General features: G+C 45.5%; 6 protein-coding genes across 6 annotated transcripts; 1 reads left to right on the forward strand and 5 right to left on the reverse strand.

Moving 5' to 3' along the window:
• Nucleotides 1-515: 515 nt before the first annotated feature.
• TrAFT101_011609 (uncharacterized protein) lies at nucleotides 516-1485 on the reverse strand. The gene has a single exon (XM_024908632.2). It carries the CDS (start codon nucleotides 1383-1385, stop codon nucleotides 669-671), a length of 717 nt encoding a protein of 238 aa, XP_024757967.1. The 5' UTR covers nucleotides 1386-1485; the 3' UTR covers nucleotides 516-668.
• A 2585-nt stretch (nucleotides 1486-4070) lies between these two features.
• Nucleotides 4071-5215, reverse strand: TrAFT101_011610 (uncharacterized protein). Its single transcript, XM_024902719.2, has 4 exons — nucleotides 4977-5215; nucleotides 4845-4919; nucleotides 4712-4778; nucleotides 4071-4623 (listed from the first exon to the last, which is right to left on the reverse strand). The coding sequence occupies exons 1-4, from the start codon at nucleotides 5137-5139 to the stop codon at nucleotides 4362-4364; spliced, it is 567 nt and encodes a 188-aa protein (XP_024757966.1). The 5' UTR covers nucleotides 5140-5215; the 3' UTR covers nucleotides 4071-4361.
• Nucleotides 5216-5580: 365 nt separating this feature from the next.
• TrAFT101_011611 (uncharacterized protein) lies at nucleotides 5581-7924 on the reverse strand (the record flags this gene model as incomplete). The annotated part of the gene is made up of 4 exons (XM_024904269.2): nucleotides 5581-7342; nucleotides 7408-7527; nucleotides 7586-7744; nucleotides 7800-7924. The coding sequence occupies 4 exons, from the start codon at nucleotides 7922-7924 to the stop codon at nucleotides 5581-5583; spliced, it is 2166 nt and encodes a 721-aa protein (XP_024757965.1).
• Nucleotides 7925-8844: 920 nt separating this feature from the next.
• On the reverse strand, nucleotides 8845-10615 carry TrAFT101_011612 (uncharacterized protein; the record flags this gene model as incomplete). Its single annotated transcript, XM_066129316.1, has 3 exons — nucleotides 8845-9252; nucleotides 9325-9792; nucleotides 9914-10615. The coding sequence occupies 3 exons, from the start codon at nucleotides 10613-10615 to the stop codon at nucleotides 8845-8847; spliced, it is 1578 nt and encodes a 525-aa protein (XP_065985448.1).
• Nucleotides 10616-11244: 629 nt separating this feature from the next.
• Nucleotides 11245-13091, forward strand: TrAFT101_011613 (uncharacterized protein). Its single transcript, XM_024908631.2, has one exon. It carries the CDS (start codon nucleotides 11270-11272, stop codon nucleotides 12911-12913), a length of 1644 nt encoding a protein of 547 aa, XP_024757963.1. The 5' UTR covers nucleotides 11245-11269; the 3' UTR covers nucleotides 12914-13091.
• Nucleotides 13033-14973, reverse strand: TrAFT101_011614 (uncharacterized protein). The gene is made up of 2 exons (XM_024900778.2): nucleotides 13353-14973; nucleotides 13033-13293 (listed from the first exon to the last, which is right to left on the reverse strand). Exons 1-2 carry the CDS (start codon nucleotides 14730-14732, stop codon nucleotides 13234-13236), a joined length of 1440 nt encoding a protein of 479 aa, XP_024757962.2. The 5' UTR covers nucleotides 14733-14973; the 3' UTR covers nucleotides 13033-13233.
• Nucleotides 14974-16837: the final 1864 nt, after the last annotated feature.

Below are 16837 nucleotides of genomic sequence, written 5' to 3' on the forward strand. Positions count from 1 at the left end.
GAAGAAATTGCACCAGATAACCTTGGAATCGCAGCTGAGTCACAATTTGCCAAGCGGTAGTGAAATATTAGTGGACAAATTTACTAACATACTAACATAAACCTGCATAACGAAAGGAAGGATATATCATTATATGTGTATCGTAGTAGATATAATAATATTATTAAAGACCTCTGAATTATAGAGCTTGCAAAGCTAGGGAACTGGATGTTTCTATAATTATCCGACAGTGATACAAGGAGCCCTCCAATGTCCAATGAAACTGTGTTGATAGCGGTTAATCTAGAAAGTATGCTTATGGTTCGTAAAGCCGAGAACTCCAACCAGAATGAGAATAGTGAATACAGTCGGATTCGAATAATACATAATATCTGGGATTATTTCTCACGAATTCACATTTCGAAAGTTCTCATAATAGAATGCAGCAAACAAGACATCTGGATTAGATAAAGGAAAGATTAGTTTCACTAGAAGAAGAAATAAAAGTGTAAAGTTGTGAAAGCTACACGAAGAAGCCGCGCGCCAAATAGAAATAAAACATTATCCAAAGAAATAATGCAAATTAATAACCCGACTTATGCCCATGCCGTAATTGCTTCCCTTGTTTAAAAATATTTGCAAGAATGTATAATGTCCAAACACCTTGAATGCCAGAAGCGGACTCTCATTTAAGGAGTCGCGACCATCTTTTGCTCTGCACTGCTTCGTTCCACAGCTCCATATGCAACGTGTGAAGGTCCTGATCGCCGTCTCTCCAAAAATTCCAAGAACGCCAAAACAGTGGTCGTAAGCTGAATCAAGAACATTGGAATCAAGTTGTACTGCCATCCTCGCATGATTCGCAGGTGAGATGCAATGTCGTTCCTCTGGCTTTCGTTCGCCAGGTCCAGCTTCAGGACTGCAGGGAACCAGTTTTGAGGTGTCCATGTATCGAGGGGATATTTGTGGTTGCCGGTCGTCGAGGCGACTTTCACGTCAATCGTCTGCCCCTTGTGTGCGTTTGTAACAGCAAAGACATAACCGAGGGCGGCGATGGTGAGCATGAGGCCCAGAACAAGAATGGTAAGCCATAGACCGTAGATGAAGGACGTGAATTTCTGTCCGAGGATATGGGGCCGGCTTCTAAGGAACAGAGTGACGATGCCTCCGAAGCCAATCAGGACAATTGCTGTTCCCGCGGCGCCGTTGCTGGTGTGGCCTTGGTTGACTAAGAAGTGCTTCGGTTCGCCGTAGAGTTCGAATGTCGATTCGTTGAAATTGACCGTAAAAGTACCACTGGCGGTATTATGAAGCCATGCCACCATGCTGGTGATGAAAGACAGCTCGAGGATGGCATCGATCATCAGTGCGCCCAGGGCGACGGCGAGAGGTAGAGAAACCGCCATTCTGACCAAAGGATGCTCACACGTGCGATTTGCTACGATGTGGCTAGCTTTTCACTGATGAAAGAGAAAAAGCCTAAAGAGAGTCCAACGAAAGCCGAAGAGCTTTCCTCTTATACTATACATTACTTGGGCTCGCATAGTACATCATGGCTCCCGTCTTGGTAGACTGGCTTCATATTAGTGCTGACTGGGTGGAATCTGTGGCTGAGGTACCAGCCAACAACACACCTGCCCTGCTGACAAGCGTCCGTAAGGCTTTGACAAAACATCGAGACTAGCGAAAACGGGTATATGGTACTACTCCATGCAGCAAGCTCCCGAAGGATGGAGGGTGGAGCGGTCAAAATGTCCTTGTGTTTGCCACACGGGTTGGGGGCTGTTTGTGGGCCTAAAAGAGGCAGAGCCGCATGTGCGTGTCCGTGGTTGGAATGTTTGCAACTCTCCACCCATATGCGGCTGCTCCTTAACACTTTCAGTGCAGCATGAAAAAAAGCGAGTCCAGAGTCGAGACTTATTATTGAGCTCTCTACTTCAGGCATGCCAATATTACTCCTTTTGTACTCCGTAAATTTCATCAACTATCAAACTTGTCCCAGTGATGACAGAGTTCGCCGACTCCTGATTTATTTATACTATGCCCGTACTGTTGGCGAGAAGGAGTGCCGCTTTGCCTATTTGGTTATTGATGTCCGTCAACTCGCATGCAATTGACAACTGTTGCCGGGATGTGGGCCTTGGGCTAGGCTGACCTCAACACATGTTACAATACAACAACTCTGTAGTTAGTGGCTCTGCTAATGCAAGGATTAAGGAAATTTCCTGTTTTTGTGCGTGTGGTTTGCGTGTGTGATGCGGCGCATTTTGTGTTTGTTGGTAGCTTTATGGTCGTCCTCAACTTGCACCGCATTCACGCATACTTACATGTGCTCTGCATATACGAAGTAGTACATGGTACTACTTGTCTCCCGCTAGAGGTGGCACGTAACTTCCAATAGCTGTTGATCAGAGCTCAGAAGGTGGTGTACAGAGGCTTGCTCTATCTGGAGATCATTTGAAAAAGATGGTTACTAGAGCTCGTAATTTCGGCTCTACCCCCTTAGCCGTCGAGTACTTGTACCGGCTCTCCACCGCTTCCGAGGAAAAAGAAAGAAAAGAAAAATTGAGTAAGGCGCATTCGTTTATCGCATTGGCTGATGAATTGCTAAGGGAGAAGTTTAGCTACTTGAGCAGGGGGTTTCTGGCACTACGCTTATGACACAGCTTACAAATAGGGAGAGCTGATAGCTATAAATAAGCTTTGTTTAGGAACGTGGCGCTGATGGAGCAATGTTAAACAACCCTTGCATCTCAGAAGCGACAGACTCTCCAATAAAATCATTCTTGCCATCCAGCTTCATAACACGCCACAATGAACTAAATTTCGATTCATGTCTACGGATGTGGATACGACTGGGCTGAATTTTCGGACGAAGCGTGGGGATCGGGTACGATTTCAGCAATCTCGCGGCTGAATGAATCCTCCCGATTCTGATCTAAAGACTCAGGAATATCTAGTGTCTGACGATTCGCGGCAAGTTGGAAAACTAATTAACCCGCTTTAACCTAGTTCATATCGTAAATGCGGTCTATGTTTACTAAACTCACCTCAAAAAGTACGTTTAAAGTTATTTCCGTTGGACCAGCATCGCATAATCAACATCCGGGCTTTAGATAACTATGTCAACGTCCAATCTTCCAAAAACAGTGCCTTGCATTATAACGGTACCGTATGACAACTTAGAGTGCTCAAAACAAGTATACCAAGTCCAAAGAGATCTTGTGCCTATTTATATTCAAAGGAATGCAGTGTAGCTTGTGCCCTTCATTTGTGTGGCTTTTCTTTTTCTCTAGCTGATTCACAATTTCTATTCTTGCTTGTAGTTGGAGGTATTTTCGCCCCGCGATACATTACCATTGCCAGATTAATCACACAGCCTCATCCTTTGGAGTTGCCTAACGGCGTTCGGAGTACACGGTGGGTGAAGCTAATGCTCTAATCACTTCCCCACCGACGATCTAATCACCCAGCCGAGTGAAAACGAGATGGCAGTATCAAGAAGAGAAGCTCTTAACTAAGTCAGCCATTTACATCACCATGTACCTCTAGAAATGAATAAAAAAAAAATCCTTAAGTAAGATATCGATGGTATATACATAAATGAAATGAATAAAAAGAGAAATACTAACATCCAAAAATGAAACCGTAAACATAAATGTAGATAAATGGAAAGTGACTACAATTGCCTAAATCATCTAACTAACTCCAATAAGGAAGCAGCTCGAGTTGTGTATCCTTTATCTTAAAAATAGATGCACATAGAACGGAGGTTTTCCCATTGTGTTACTAGGATCGGAGACAAAGCACCAAAGGTTCTCCCTGTGTGACGCGGCAAGGCAGATCATCCAGTTTGCTGACCGCTAAAATTAAACATTTTGCCACGACGGATAGACATGTCATTTGCCAGTGTAGCCCGACAGATGTGTTAAGTCTTAGAAATAAGAGTTACACAAAATTTAGCTTAAATATTAAGTCTAGTGATTTGATTCACGAGAGCTCATGGTGTGTAGCATTGCATACTTATAACGACTATTTAATACTCCACTATGTTTACAACAGGGTCCGGCAATATAATTCGGCACATGCTCCAGAAACATTTTCATAAGGAATGTTATTGTACTAAGATATAAATCTCGTCCTTACAAAGCATGCCTTGAACATTTCTCTTTGATGATAGGTTATGTCGTAGTGCATGTAATCACAGTTGATAGGCATGGAGATTTCCAAAGTCCGCATAACATTAACAACAGTTCCCAGAAATTCTCTTAGCACTAAGTCGGAGCTACCATGTAACTCTACAGGGGGTATGGCACCCCGTACTTCCACAATAGCAGTACTCTATTGGAGAACCTGAGTCTCTGGTAAACCACACTCAATCATCAGTCTTGAGGGGCAGGGGCCGCCTCAGGATCATTAGCCAAAAGCGCCTCGATTTTTGCGCCTCTCTTTCTCCTCTCATCAAGTGATATCTCATCTTCTGGAACGGTTGACCAACCAAGGCCCAGCTCAGGATATTGAAGAGGAACCTCGTCACTTTCGCGAGGCAGCCCGTCCAGATAGATGGGCCACGGTGTGCCTAACCAGCCATTGCGAGTCTCGTGATCTCGACGTTGTTGCGAAGTTAGAGGATGGATGAGGATACTACGCATTTTATTAGAATAAGAGAGAGTTTATGAAAGTCATGAATGTTGAGAATAAAGTATTAGCGACGCCCAGATTGAGAACTCACCTCAAGTTTCCTCGGTTTGTTGCCAGGTAGAAAAAGACGTCGGAGAACGACGAATCTGGAACCCAGACTTTACTCGAGAATCAGCCATGAATCACTCAGTATTATACGCATCCTACGCGCCACCTGCACTCACTCTCATAGGACCCAGCGGGATGCGGCCCAGTAGGATACTCGTTCACTCTATGTAGCGGAACGGCCACAAAGGCGCCTATGACGCCAATTAGTTCAAATTACCTCGAGGCTGGCTGTCCTGGGCCTTATGTACCATCGCGACGAAGTCTTAATACTGCATCACGAAGCGCAAGTGCTGCGGCTGTTTCAGTGGGCGATTGCAGTAGGAAGTAGATGTGAAAGTGCCATTCCCTCGTCCGAGACTCTACAACAGTCTGCAAGTCATCTTGGGGCTTCGGCACGGGGACTTGGGTCATTGTGAGTTGGTAGATACGCCGCAATTTATTTCCGTGGGATGTACGATGGTTTTGAAAGTTTTCTCTTTGGTGACGTGTTGTTGTTGCATGCGTGATTGAGTTGGAATTGAGGTTTCTTGCTCTCTCTATTAGCTGAGTCGTAGCACTAAGCACGCCATTGTCACAGCGCTATCTGCATTTGGGAGCGAATGCGGGGACTTTCTAGGAACTTTTGAGCCTTTATTAAAATGCTCGTAATACATTGCCCGTTGCTGCGGCTGTGTATTTACTAGATCTAGTAGCTATTCTGCGAAATCTGATTACGTTTCTACGGAGACTCAATTTAGTTGTCAATGTTTAGTCTGAATAACTGCGAAACGCGTATAACTCGCTCGCCTCGTTCATTACCTCACATTATAACTATAAAACTATAATACATATTATTTACACATTCCGTATATCTTACATTGTGTAATCGCAAAACGTATCTCGCCGTTTCCGCCGCTGCTTCTTATTCTCAGCTTTCAGCCTCTGACTCTCAGCTGATAGCGACTCTTGCAGCCTGTCCACCAGCTTTTCCAATATCCAGTCGCTTTCACTCTGGCTTCCCATCAAAGGGCTGCGATGCCCAACCCACGACCATTTCACAATTTCATCTCTTCCGGCGTCTGCAGCTGGCTTTTTCCCTTTGATCTTTGCCTTTCCATGAGTACTCGGGTCGTGTTCGTCTTCGCCAATGAGTTTGAGGTACCATGCCCATTCATCAAACGTGTAGTTATACTCCTTGTTTTCCTTTCGATGCCTGGCCACAGCTTGAATCTCTGAAATCAGAAGAAAGTATAAATCCGGCCCGGAGGGTAGCCTGCGTTCATGATTCCGAATCCGCGAAAGTGATCGCCGTACTCTAGTTGTAAAGGTTGACACTGTCGAGTCAGCGCGCTGGAGACGACCTCTTCCCCTTGCATCTTCCTCAGTATCTTCCCCAGCATCTTCCCCGTCATCTTCCTCATCATATTCCCTGTTATCACGTTCCCTCTCAATGTCAGAAAGATCGTCCTCCTCTAGCTGTTCCATAAACTCGGCTATTCTTTTGATGTTATTTTTTGGCGCCTCAAGGACCATTGGATCAGGGGATTCATAGTGAGTCTTAAACACCCTTCCCAGTGTCATTCTGCTAATCATATGCTTTAAGCTTGAGAGATACGCATCTTCACCAGGCAAAATAGTGACATTTCCTAATCGGATAGTACTATCTCGAACGATTTTGATAACAGTACTACCGGCGTGCGAAATAAGCACCGTTATTGTCGGTAAAGCCATGAGAGACCAAAAGACGAAGAAGGCTCTCCCAGCGTTGGATACGGGCGCAAAGTCACCATATCCAATTGTTGTGTACGCGATGAAAGAGAAGTAAAAGGCGTTGAAATATGTCCAGTTCTGGTAGGGCTTCTCAGCTTGCATAAAAACGACGGCTCCAACCATCCAGAATATGAGCCAGACCAAGGAAGAAATGCCCAGGGCCATCCATTTTCTGCGTGTAGCCGCCTTGGCTTGGATTTTACGCATAAGAGTGAATTCTACTTTGCGTCGTTCAAACTCGCTGGAAATGGACTTATCTGTTGGCTCACGAGCAAAGTCGGGTTCTTCTTGGATAGGCTCCAGAATTTCGTCACCCCCTCGCCGTACAATTTTCCGTACTAGTCTCCGTCTTTTCTTTTCTTCTATCCGAGCCAGGACTCGGCGCTTTCCGCCGTCGAGAGTGAGGCTGCGAACAGCCTCAATGACCAGACCCAGACTGATAATCCCGACGATAGCATACGGGATTACGAGTGCTTGTCCGAGATTCGTCTGCGGAGCTAAGTCGCCAAAGCCGATGGTGAAGAGTGTGACATCAGCCCAGTATACCGCTTCCAGATATCCCCAATCCTCGATGGCAGCGAAGACGGTCGCTCCAACATGGAGATATATCAGGACGAGGATGGTTTGTAGCATCAAAGTGCGCTGACTGAGGGACAGTATAAAATCCTTTGGATAGTGCCCTGCACAGGCCCCCCAGAAAGTAATTGACATGAGGACTGCGACAATGGAGTATAGTATGGCTGACCATATGGCGTAGTAAAACGATTGAGACCAAATCATCTCATCGGCAGGGAAGCCAAGCCCGTCATCGAGAGGTCCAGCGCCAGTAGACGTCAAACATATCAAGCAAATTGCCGAGATATACCTGTTAATGCTGCATTAGTGATGCAATGTGCAATGTTGTCGTAGGTTGGGCCATTTGGGCATTACCATCCCACTATAGCAATGGGCTGTGCTATACTGAAGCGAATCCGCCTTGCCATGTTGAAGAGCAGGAAAAAGTTGGCAATGACGGCAATCACCAATTGGACGGCATTCACTGCGGTTAGCCTGCGGCATGCCTCGTCAGTACATGGCCATCGTTGTATGTGCTGAGTGGCAGACATACCATGGTGGATCTGGAATATATTTTGCTTGGTCAGGCTGCTGTCCCGGACTAAGATGCTGCCTCCACGGCGAAACCAGGGCGCAGATACTGAATGCCGAAGCTACAGGAGCAATAGTTCCTGCAACCATGGGAAATACCGAGGCGAGAAACCACCAGCGGCTGGGCGACAGAGTGTTAGCAGGAGGATGTCGTCTCTGCTTGGATATCGGCCTACCTGGGTTCGAGATGTGCATTGTCGTTTTCTATCTTGGTCCTGCGAATATAGGCATCAGATTGGTCGCCCTTGGCTTCTTCATCTGCCACCGCGACTCCGTTCGGCTCTTCGCCTGTGTCGCACATTGTCGATGGCTTTCGACGGGCGTCAGCGGTGCTGAAGGCGGCGAGAATGAGAAGGGGCTGTCCCTATTTCTCCCTGTATTTCCCGCAGCAAGGCACTCCGAATCGCGACTATCCCACCATCAAGGCGTGCGAATGTCTGCCTCAGCTGTCGTCAGTCAATGCCAAGACGGTCTCTGTCGTGCCAAGAGATTCGCCGTTTATCATGAGCTGGAGAAAGTGGCGAAAAATAGCACCAAAGCTTCTGCAAGGCCATCCAATCCGAGATCTGGATCTGCTCTGGTACTCGAATACGCGTGTAATGAGACTGGCATGAGATTCAAGGCTTTGGTGTGTCTTGGCAAGTCGCAGTCTTGCCACAAAGCAGCCAATTGTCGGGTTTTCATACATGCAATAATGGAGTGAGTTTGTTTTTCTTCCCTGCTTTTTTTTTCCCGCCGAGATCCATGACCTGAATGGATGCGTGATGTATGACGTCGGTGCGCCCGGCTTTAGCGGCAGAGCCTCGCATCGTGATCTTTAAAGCGGGCCGATGGACCGAGAGCCGATTGCGGCTTAGCTCGGGGGCGTTGAAACCGTTGCTCTCATATTGATTGACATTGCGAATATCTTCAATGCGCGAAAATACTAGGAATCGTCGCCGCAACTCATCAATGCACGGATGGATTGGCATCATGCAGCTGCTTGGTAAGATGTTGCTCTGGTTTTGTCCTGCACAAGTTGGTGCTTGTGGCGCTGTATCTCTCGACTCAATTCACACCAATTAGTATGTTCAATTACAGCAGCAAACTGCGTTTGAAGCAAACATTGAATGCTTCAGTCTCAACCGGAACCCCATAAAAAATCAAATCGCATCGCTAATCTAGGTATATGATGTAAATCCTACCGCCCTCTTATGTATAATCACAACGCAGCACACCGCATCACACCAGCAGCGGAAAGTCTCCAATGTCCTCCATCGCATCTCGCCACGTGAACTCAGACCTTGGATCCTCATGTCTCTTGGTCCAGCATTGTCGCAAGATCCGCTGCACGCTCCCACAGTTTCCAAAGTCCTTTGTTGTTTTATTCGTCGTTTTATTCAAGATCCGCGTCATGAGGTGCTCAAAAAAAGCCTGCTGATCTGGCTGCGCCATGGACCCAGCTATGCAGATCGACCAAACAACCCCACGGAGCGAAACATCACTGGGCGCCTGTTGGAGCTCGCTTATGACAGATGCAACGGCAGCGTAAATGTTAGCTTCAGAAGGATGGATGCTGGATAGGATAACATAGAGCAGAACTAGGGCTCCAGTGGCGAATACTCGCGATATGTAGTGCGATACAGGCGGCTGTAATGGCAGCGCATTAGTCCGTATATCAATCATTTTAGAAACAACATGAGAGGGGTGAAATGAACATACATCTTCAACTTTCCTGCGCAGTCGCTCGATGCCATTCTGCAGCACCTTCTCAAGCCTGAGCAGCGACTCGCGTCTTTCTTCTAGAGTATTACACTCGCCTCCCACCTGGATCATTGATAAATCTCCAATGACACGCATCACCCAATTCTCGCAGCCAACAAAGTCGGCCATCAGAATCTCTTCCGAGTCTAGCCACTGTCGGTACGGCAAGCGTGGCGGCACTCCCGTGGATGCTGTAGAGAGAATCTCGAACCAGAGGAGCTTTGTGAATTCGAAGCGCTTTGCATACATCATGCCGCGCCAGATGGGCGACATGGCAGCGCCGTTTGGCGGCGTCTGATCTGTTGGAGAGCTGCTGTGCTCTCGAGGAGCAGGGTCCAGGCCGATGAACAACGGCCCCAGCTTGCTTACAACTGTTGTAAGGGCATCAAGATGCGTCTGCCAGCTCAATGAGCCACCTTGTAAAATCTAAAATTCATGTGCCCAAGTTAGGAGGATGGTGAACCGTTTATGGCATACTCATACATACACACGCATATACATGTATGTACGGCGCTTGAACTGCTCAGACATGTTCATGTATACGAACCTCGAAACTAATGAGACAACAGCCACTAGAAATAAACGTAATGAGCCGTCCGCCTTCGTCTAATGCAAGGTTACCTTCGTTGGCCGAAAGAGCATGGCGCATGGCACTCAACGCCGTGGTGTGATATTCTATCAGCTCGGCCTCCATATACTCGGTGCCTCGCGCAAACTTGGTCCGCTGGTACAGGGCGGCCAGCGTCATTGAGGCCTGCCTCAGCGGCCGGTTATTCAACAGCAGCCAGAAGAGCCAGCCGCGGCCGCCCAGCTCGGGGTTGTCAGTGTAGTAGGGATACTGGATGGGGAAGATGTAGTCCAGGTAGAGCATGATGAGTTCAGCTTCGCGGTACCGCATTTCCTGACTCGGGCACGAGGCCCACAGGGCCTGCTCGGGCCCAGCTACAGCGACCGCGTCCTGCTGCGGTTTAGATGAGATTGTCCGCAGTTGAGGGCCCGTCCTGTTGCCACCCTTGTTTAGCTGCCTGGCGTTCTGCTTGACAGCCCTCTTGACCAGCGAGAGCTCGGCGCGGACCTGCTCCTCATTGTCCAGCCATGAAGGCCGAGGGCCGTAGCCGTGGCAGTGGATGTTGCGGTTGTCGCACTCCTTGCAGAAGGGGTGGCCTTCATCGCATTTGCGGTGTCTGATACGACACGTCCAACAGCCTCTTTTAGACCGGCTTCTCAGCGGCACTTTTGCCGCCTGCATTGTGAGAGGCGTGAGTGCAATAAAAAAAAAAGGGGGGGGGGGGGGGGGGGGGGGGGGGCTTTCAATCAGGAGACGCGCAAAGTGTGTGATTGAAGTTTGGCGAGTGGCATGTGGGCAAAGTTGGGGAAAATGTGTCAGCCCAAATGCTCCATGGGGAAGATGGGTGCGACGGTAGATAAGAGCGAGAACTGAGAGCCAGCCGTCAGCAGCCTGACTCATCAGACATGGGCTCGCCCTTTGGTTAGATCGTCTCAACGGCGGATTGCTCGTCTCTAGCCACAGCAGCCAGACCACGCCAGACCAAGCCGCCTCTTACTCCTTTCAGAGCCAACTTACCAACAGCTAATAGCGAAATGCTCCGGCCCCACCTCACCCGAGAATGCTTCGCGAACTACTGCGGCGAGATGGGCTAATGGTAGATGGGGGAGCAGCTTAAGAGTCAGGTCGCAGACAGTAACTCCACGTCAAGGGAGCCCCCGTGCATAACCGGGGCTACTAGTACATTGCAATCAGTAAAGAGTTCAAATAGTCCAAAATGAACTACGGAGTTATATAATACAAAGTTGAAATATAAAGTTCAGTTGGGAACCCAAGTCTTGTCGAGCAGTTGCACTAGTTTCGGACGACTCAAAGTTTCATGTTCAGAGCAAGCACATGCCTATGGCTGCCACACTGTTCATAAACGGCAAATTCTTTGCCGCCGAAGACAACGAAAAACTTCACGAAGCCAAATTCCACGAGTGCATGCTTGTTGAAAATGGAATAATTGAATACGTTGGCAGTGCTGATGCGGACATCAATGCTCTGGCTTCCTCAAAGGGAGCTGAGGTGCACGATCTTAAAGGTCACCACGTTCTTCCCGGCTTCATAGACGGCCACGTACACGCTCTTCTGCTTGGTCAGTCTCTGCAGAGACTGAACTTGGAAAAGTGTCAAAGTTTACAAGAGATTCGAGATGTTATCAGCGTTTATGCAGCCACTCATGCCGACGCATCTCGCATTCTGTGTGGCGGCTGGATGGAGTTCCAGACTGATGGCAAGGCCGAAGTCTCCATGTTAGATGACTTGGATCCGCGACCTATCTACATCATGTCGAGAGATCTTCATGCATGCTGGTGCAGCACCGCAGCAATCAAAGAGATGGGATTGGAGTCTGCACCCAATCCTGTGGGAGGAACCATACATCGCGACAACCAAGGCAGAGCAACCGGACTCCTCAGCGAAACGGCATGCACACTCTTAGCATGGCCGCATCTGGCACAAATGGCCACGCCAGAGGAACGCGTTGAAGCAATTCGAGGCGCAATCAATGCTCTTCATGCCGTTGGCTGCACCGGCTTCGTGGAAATGGCCATGGACGAAATTGGCTGGGATGCGTTACAGACCCTCCGTGCAGAGATGGGCGGCCAGCTTCCCCTGCACATTGCGGCTCACTGGCTGGTCCGCCCAACCGATTCTACAGATGGCGATTCGGAGGAGCTTGATCGGGCCATTGAATTGAGCCGCAAGTTCAATGCCGTCACATCACCAGACTTTCGCATCGTGGGTATCAAGATCATGTGCGACGGAGTTGTTGACTCATGCACTGCGGCTTTAGTCGAGCCTTACTCCACAACAGGCTTATCAACAGCTCCCATATGGACAGGCGAAGCTCTTGGGGCAGTTGTCCGCAAAGCAGATCGAGCTGGCCTGCAATGTGCCCTGCATGCCATTGGAGATGCCGCCGCTAAACTCGCCATTGATGCCCTGTCAGATAATGGCACCCCGGGTCGCCGCCATCGCATCGAGCATCTCGAGCTAACCAGTCCTGGCGATGGAGCTCGTCTTGCCGCCGCTGGCATCACGGCCTCTATTCAGCCTGCTCACGCGGATCCGGTCCTTCTAAAGGCCTGGCCGGAACTCCTCGGCACAGCACGCTGCGGACGTGCATTTGCATACGGCGACTTCGCAGCGTCTGGAGCCAACATTTCTATTGGGTCAGATTCTCCCACTGCGCCGTGGGATGTACTTCGTAATCTTTACACGGCGACTACTCGACGGTCTGTTCGTGACCAGAATTATTCTGTAGTGATGAATCCGGAGTTTGCTCTTTCTCTATGCCAGGCAATGCAAGGAGCTACACGCGGAAGTGCATACTCTTGTTTCGCCGAAGGCTGGACGGGAAGTTTAGTAAAAGGGTTGCAGGCAAATTTTGCGGTTACGGAGATGGAATGGACTCCAGAATCGTTGCTTCATGCTCGAGTCAATGAAACTTGGTACAGAGGCAAGAAAGTGTATGACGCAGCCAAAAGTGTTTGAGAGACATGCACAAAAGGGTAAAAATGATTTATCCATAAACAAAAATCTTCATAGAATTTGAAAACTGCCAGTGCTCGGGTTTGGAATGTAGTACTAGTATTAGATAGGGTAATTAAGTGACACTCAACTAATATCCATCAGTAAAAACTGCTACCTACAACTAGCGCAAAAAAGAGCCCATTATTATGATGAATTAGGAGACTATCTAACTAATCTTACACTCCTTAGCCGTATGTCTGTTGCTGTCAAATTCGAAGCACGAAAGTAGTAAATGCAACCAGCTCGGACAGGACCCCTGTTCGCCAAATTACGAGTCAAGGTTAAACAAGTGACTGGCATGTAAACGGTCTGTTAATAGCGTGTTTCTGAAATTTTTGAATCTAGTGGCAGCATGTATATTAGCAATCCGATGTTGAAAGAGAGGAAATAAGAAGCTTACGAGCTCCACGATGCTTGCATAAGTGCCACAAACGAGGATAATCATTCCGATTATAAAAACGCTGCCGTTAAAAAAAGCGCTTTTCCAATTATGTCTCTCGTGCCATTTGCCTTCTTTCAGTAATACAAACCACATTACCGGTGGTAGATAAAACGAAAGTCCAGACACAAAAAGGGACGAACTGATAGACAGAAGCTCCGAGAAGAAGGGAATGGCTTCAGCAATAATCCACGCAATCAGCGTGACGAGCCCAACCACTGCCAACCATGATATCCAACCTTTGGCGGTATTCACATAACGGGCAACAGAATTCTTGTATATCCTTCCGTGAATGAAGCGAGCAACGACGGTAGTGTTGATTGAGCCCGAGATGAATATGACGGGAAGAGCAACACCAAAAGTGACTCTCGAGATGACTGATCCACCCGATAATAAAGCAGGTGATTGAACATCTTGGCCTACAAAGGCATAGATGAGAGCGCCAGTAATGGTATAGATGACGACTTCAATGATCCCAAGGCTCCAAATCGACTTTATATAATCCTTGGGCGTATGCATCTCGTCCATGAAGGACGGCTGAGCACCTGCAAAGGCATATGCAAAAACAATACTGTTGACCGCGACAATTGCTTCTGAAAATGTTAGATCTTTCTGAGGCCAAGCAGACCAGGTAGAAGCTCCCAAGCCACCCGGCTGGTTTGAGCTCTGGATACCGGTGGCAATCATAGTAATACCAATTGCTATAATGATGGAAGCAAAATCTATATATCCCAAGATTGCTGCCTCGGTAAACGATGGCGGGATTGCCAGCAAGAAAAGTATAATAGCAGATATGACCCCAAAGGCCAGAGAGCAGATTCCGCTTCCAGTAATTGTTTCAAAAGCAATTGTGCCAGTTAGACAATGTGATCCAGTAATAAGAATCAGCTGCGAGGCAAATATGATGCTAAAAAGCTTTGATCCAAATCCTCCCATCATCAGCCTCCCAATGTCTGCATAGTGGGCAACCTCGGGATATCTCAGCTTCACCTCTCCGAGGACGTAGCTTGCGTACATGGCTACTATACCAACACCGATGCACAGGATCACACCTGCCACCATACCCAGTGTTGCAAACGCAGCTGGCAAGCTGAGGCTCCCTAGAGCAATGGCCTCTACAATGAGAACCACTGTCAGGCGCCCCCAGCTGAGACGATGGAAGTGTGCATCTCCTTCGATAGCACGTTGTGTTTCTTCGTCGTAGGCCTTATTTTCGCCTTCAAAGTCTCCTGGGGTAAGGTTGTTGGATATATGTCGCGAGATGGTATCGTCGTGACTTGTTTTGTCCTTTTCTGCAGGAGCCATGTTCACGCCTTGGGCTTCGGCGATTTTAAAAGCCATATCTTTGATACAAATTCGTATAGGAAAAAGAATGGAGTAGACTCAGATTGAATTTGATATTGAAAGGTGTGGGTTAATAAATTTCAACGCCGAAGAAAGAATATCTCCCAAAAGGAGTCTTCTTGTTCTCGCAACTTTCCCCAGCTTCGTCTGGGGTAATCTGGGGTACGTAGTCAACACTAGCATTAGCTTCGGATGAGAGGAGGCCATATCCATTTTCTCAACAAGCTGAAGTCAGAGCATTGTCGTGCTTCTGTGGAGGCTATACTGACGATCATCCTGGTGTCCCGGGAAACATCGGTGTAAGAGAAGACAACATAGTGCAGGCCCACTTGAAAAACACTGATCCAGTTGAATGGGAAGAGGGTGTATGCTTATTTTTAAAAGGTGTATATTTAAAATTTGATGAATCGAGTGCAGATCCTGGAGGATTATAGTATTGATACCGGTTCTTCATATGCATTCATCTTTCTTATCTATGTAAAAAGCAATGCTCTGAGTGAATGTAGAAAATAACCTTTTTTTTATTGAATTACTAGGCAACTATATATCAGACTAAGGCTTTTCATTCAAGGATATACATCGAATCTGCTTGTATTTTGTTTATGATACATATTGTCGCTGCCCTAGATGTACCCCATATCAAAAACACGGCAGATTGTCAACGTGGCACTTACATGCGCTCTGACAGGGCCGACAACGGAGGACTCGCGCCCTTTGTAAAACAAAATTTCAGGTCTGAATATTATGAAATATTTTAGAACGGGTAGCCACAGTCATGCTGTATCTGTATGAGTATTAGCTGTTCTTTTACGTGGGATATCCGTGGGATACAACATCAAGGGTTACGCGTGACCCGACAATATCCTCTGGGCTATTTGCTCGCGTGCTGAGTCAACCTTCGACGCTTATGTTGGAACACGATAAGACTATTGCTACCTTGAGTCTTGATTGCGGGTATATGGAGAAATTACATGGAACTTTAATATACCTAGTATTAATATTGTTACAACCTGAACATTCGTTCGTACATTAGCTAAGCAAGAGTATATACTCTAGGAGTAACTATAAACCGACAGACCAATTACAAAAGGATTATAGTTTATAGATATTTCTATTAGATTACTAAGTAAGCTATCGTAAGCCTATATAAAAGTAATCTAACTATAAGCTATCTAAAATAACTTATTATATAAGAAAGATATTTATTATACTTATTAAATAAAATTTAAATAGTTAGTTATTAATATAGTACTTTTAAATAATAATTAAATTAATTATTTATAACCTTATTAGCTATATAATTATATTACTTATAAAACTTTAACTTATCTCTCTACTAATATAAACCTAATATTAAATTTATAAATTAAAAACCTACCCTATATTTAAGTATAATAATATAAATTAAAACATTATATATTAATAACTCTTGTTTAAAAGATCTCTTGGAATCTTATAAGCAATTAAACCACTATAACTAAAAACAATACTGCAGCTCCTTAAATTACTCCAGCATTTGCTGTAACCTTTAAATTCATTAGACTTATTAATATAGACAGTAATTTTACTATAAGCCATAAGCCTAACTAAAATAATCTAAAGGGAGATACTTTAAAAGAATATTTTTAAAATATATTTTAAGTTAATAAATAATTAATTAATATTTTAAATAATAAAAAAAAGGAAATTAAAAAAAATATAAAAATTTTTATTAAGTAATAATTATTTTTTATATTTAATAAAAAAATTAATAAACTTAAACTTTTTTAAATTTAGCTTAAGGCTTATTTTATAGATTTTAAAAATATAATTAATATTAAAAATAAAAAAGTTTTTTTATAGTATTATACCTTAAAGAAACTATATTTAAGTAATTTTAACCTATATAAAATAAATATTTTAAAAATTTAATTAATCCCCTACCTACTATTAAAAAAGTATTTAATAACTTTAAAAAATTTAAAAAAAAACTTATAAAAGTATTTAAAAATATTAAAGAAATTTAAATAGCTAAAAATAAATTTATAAAAGTATTTTAAAAAAAAAAATACTTTAATTATACTATAAAATTTAAAAACTTTACCTCTTAAATTAAATAAAAA

Source organism: Trichoderma asperellum, chromosome 7 (assembly GCF_020647865.1).
Source record: "Trichoderma asperellum chromosome 7, complete sequence".
Lineage (NCBI taxonomy): Eukaryota > Fungi > Ascomycota > Sordariomycetes > Hypocreales > Hypocreaceae > Trichoderma > Trichoderma asperellum.

What these genes read in the sequence shown, in the direction of transcription:
- TrAFT101_011609 (XM_024908632.2), bottom strand. Translation starts at nt 1,385, where the DNA reads ATGGCGGTTTCTCTACCTCTCGCCGTCGCCCTGGGCGCACTGATGATC.
- TrAFT101_011610 (XM_024902719.2), bottom strand. Translation starts at nt 5,139, where the DNA reads ATGACCCAAGTCCCCGTGCCGAAGCCCCAAGATGACTTGCAGACTGTT. An exon ending in ATTAAGACTTCGTCGCGATG is followed by an intron (nt 4,920 to 4,976) that starts GTACATAAGGCC and finishes TTGGCGTCATAG; the next exon opens with GCGCCTTTGTGGCCGTTCCG. An exon ending in TCCCGCTGGGTCCTATGAGA is followed by an intron (nt 4,779 to 4,844) that starts GTGAGTGCAGGT and finishes TCTCGAGTAAAG; the next exon opens with TCTGGGTTCCAGATTCGTCG.
- TrAFT101_011613 (XM_024908631.2), top strand. Translation starts at nt 11,270, where the DNA reads ATGCCTATGGCTGCCACACTGTTCATAAACGGCAAATTCTTTGCCGCC.
- TrAFT101_011614 (XM_024900778.2), bottom strand. Translation starts at nt 14,732, where the DNA reads ATGGCTTTTAAAATCGCCGAAGCCCAAGGCGTGAACATGGCTCCTGCA. An exon ending in ATGCAAGCATCGTGGAGCTC is followed by an intron (nt 13,294 to 13,352) that starts GTAAGCTTCTTA and finishes TGCTGCCACTAG; the next exon opens with ATTCAAAAATTTCAGAAACA.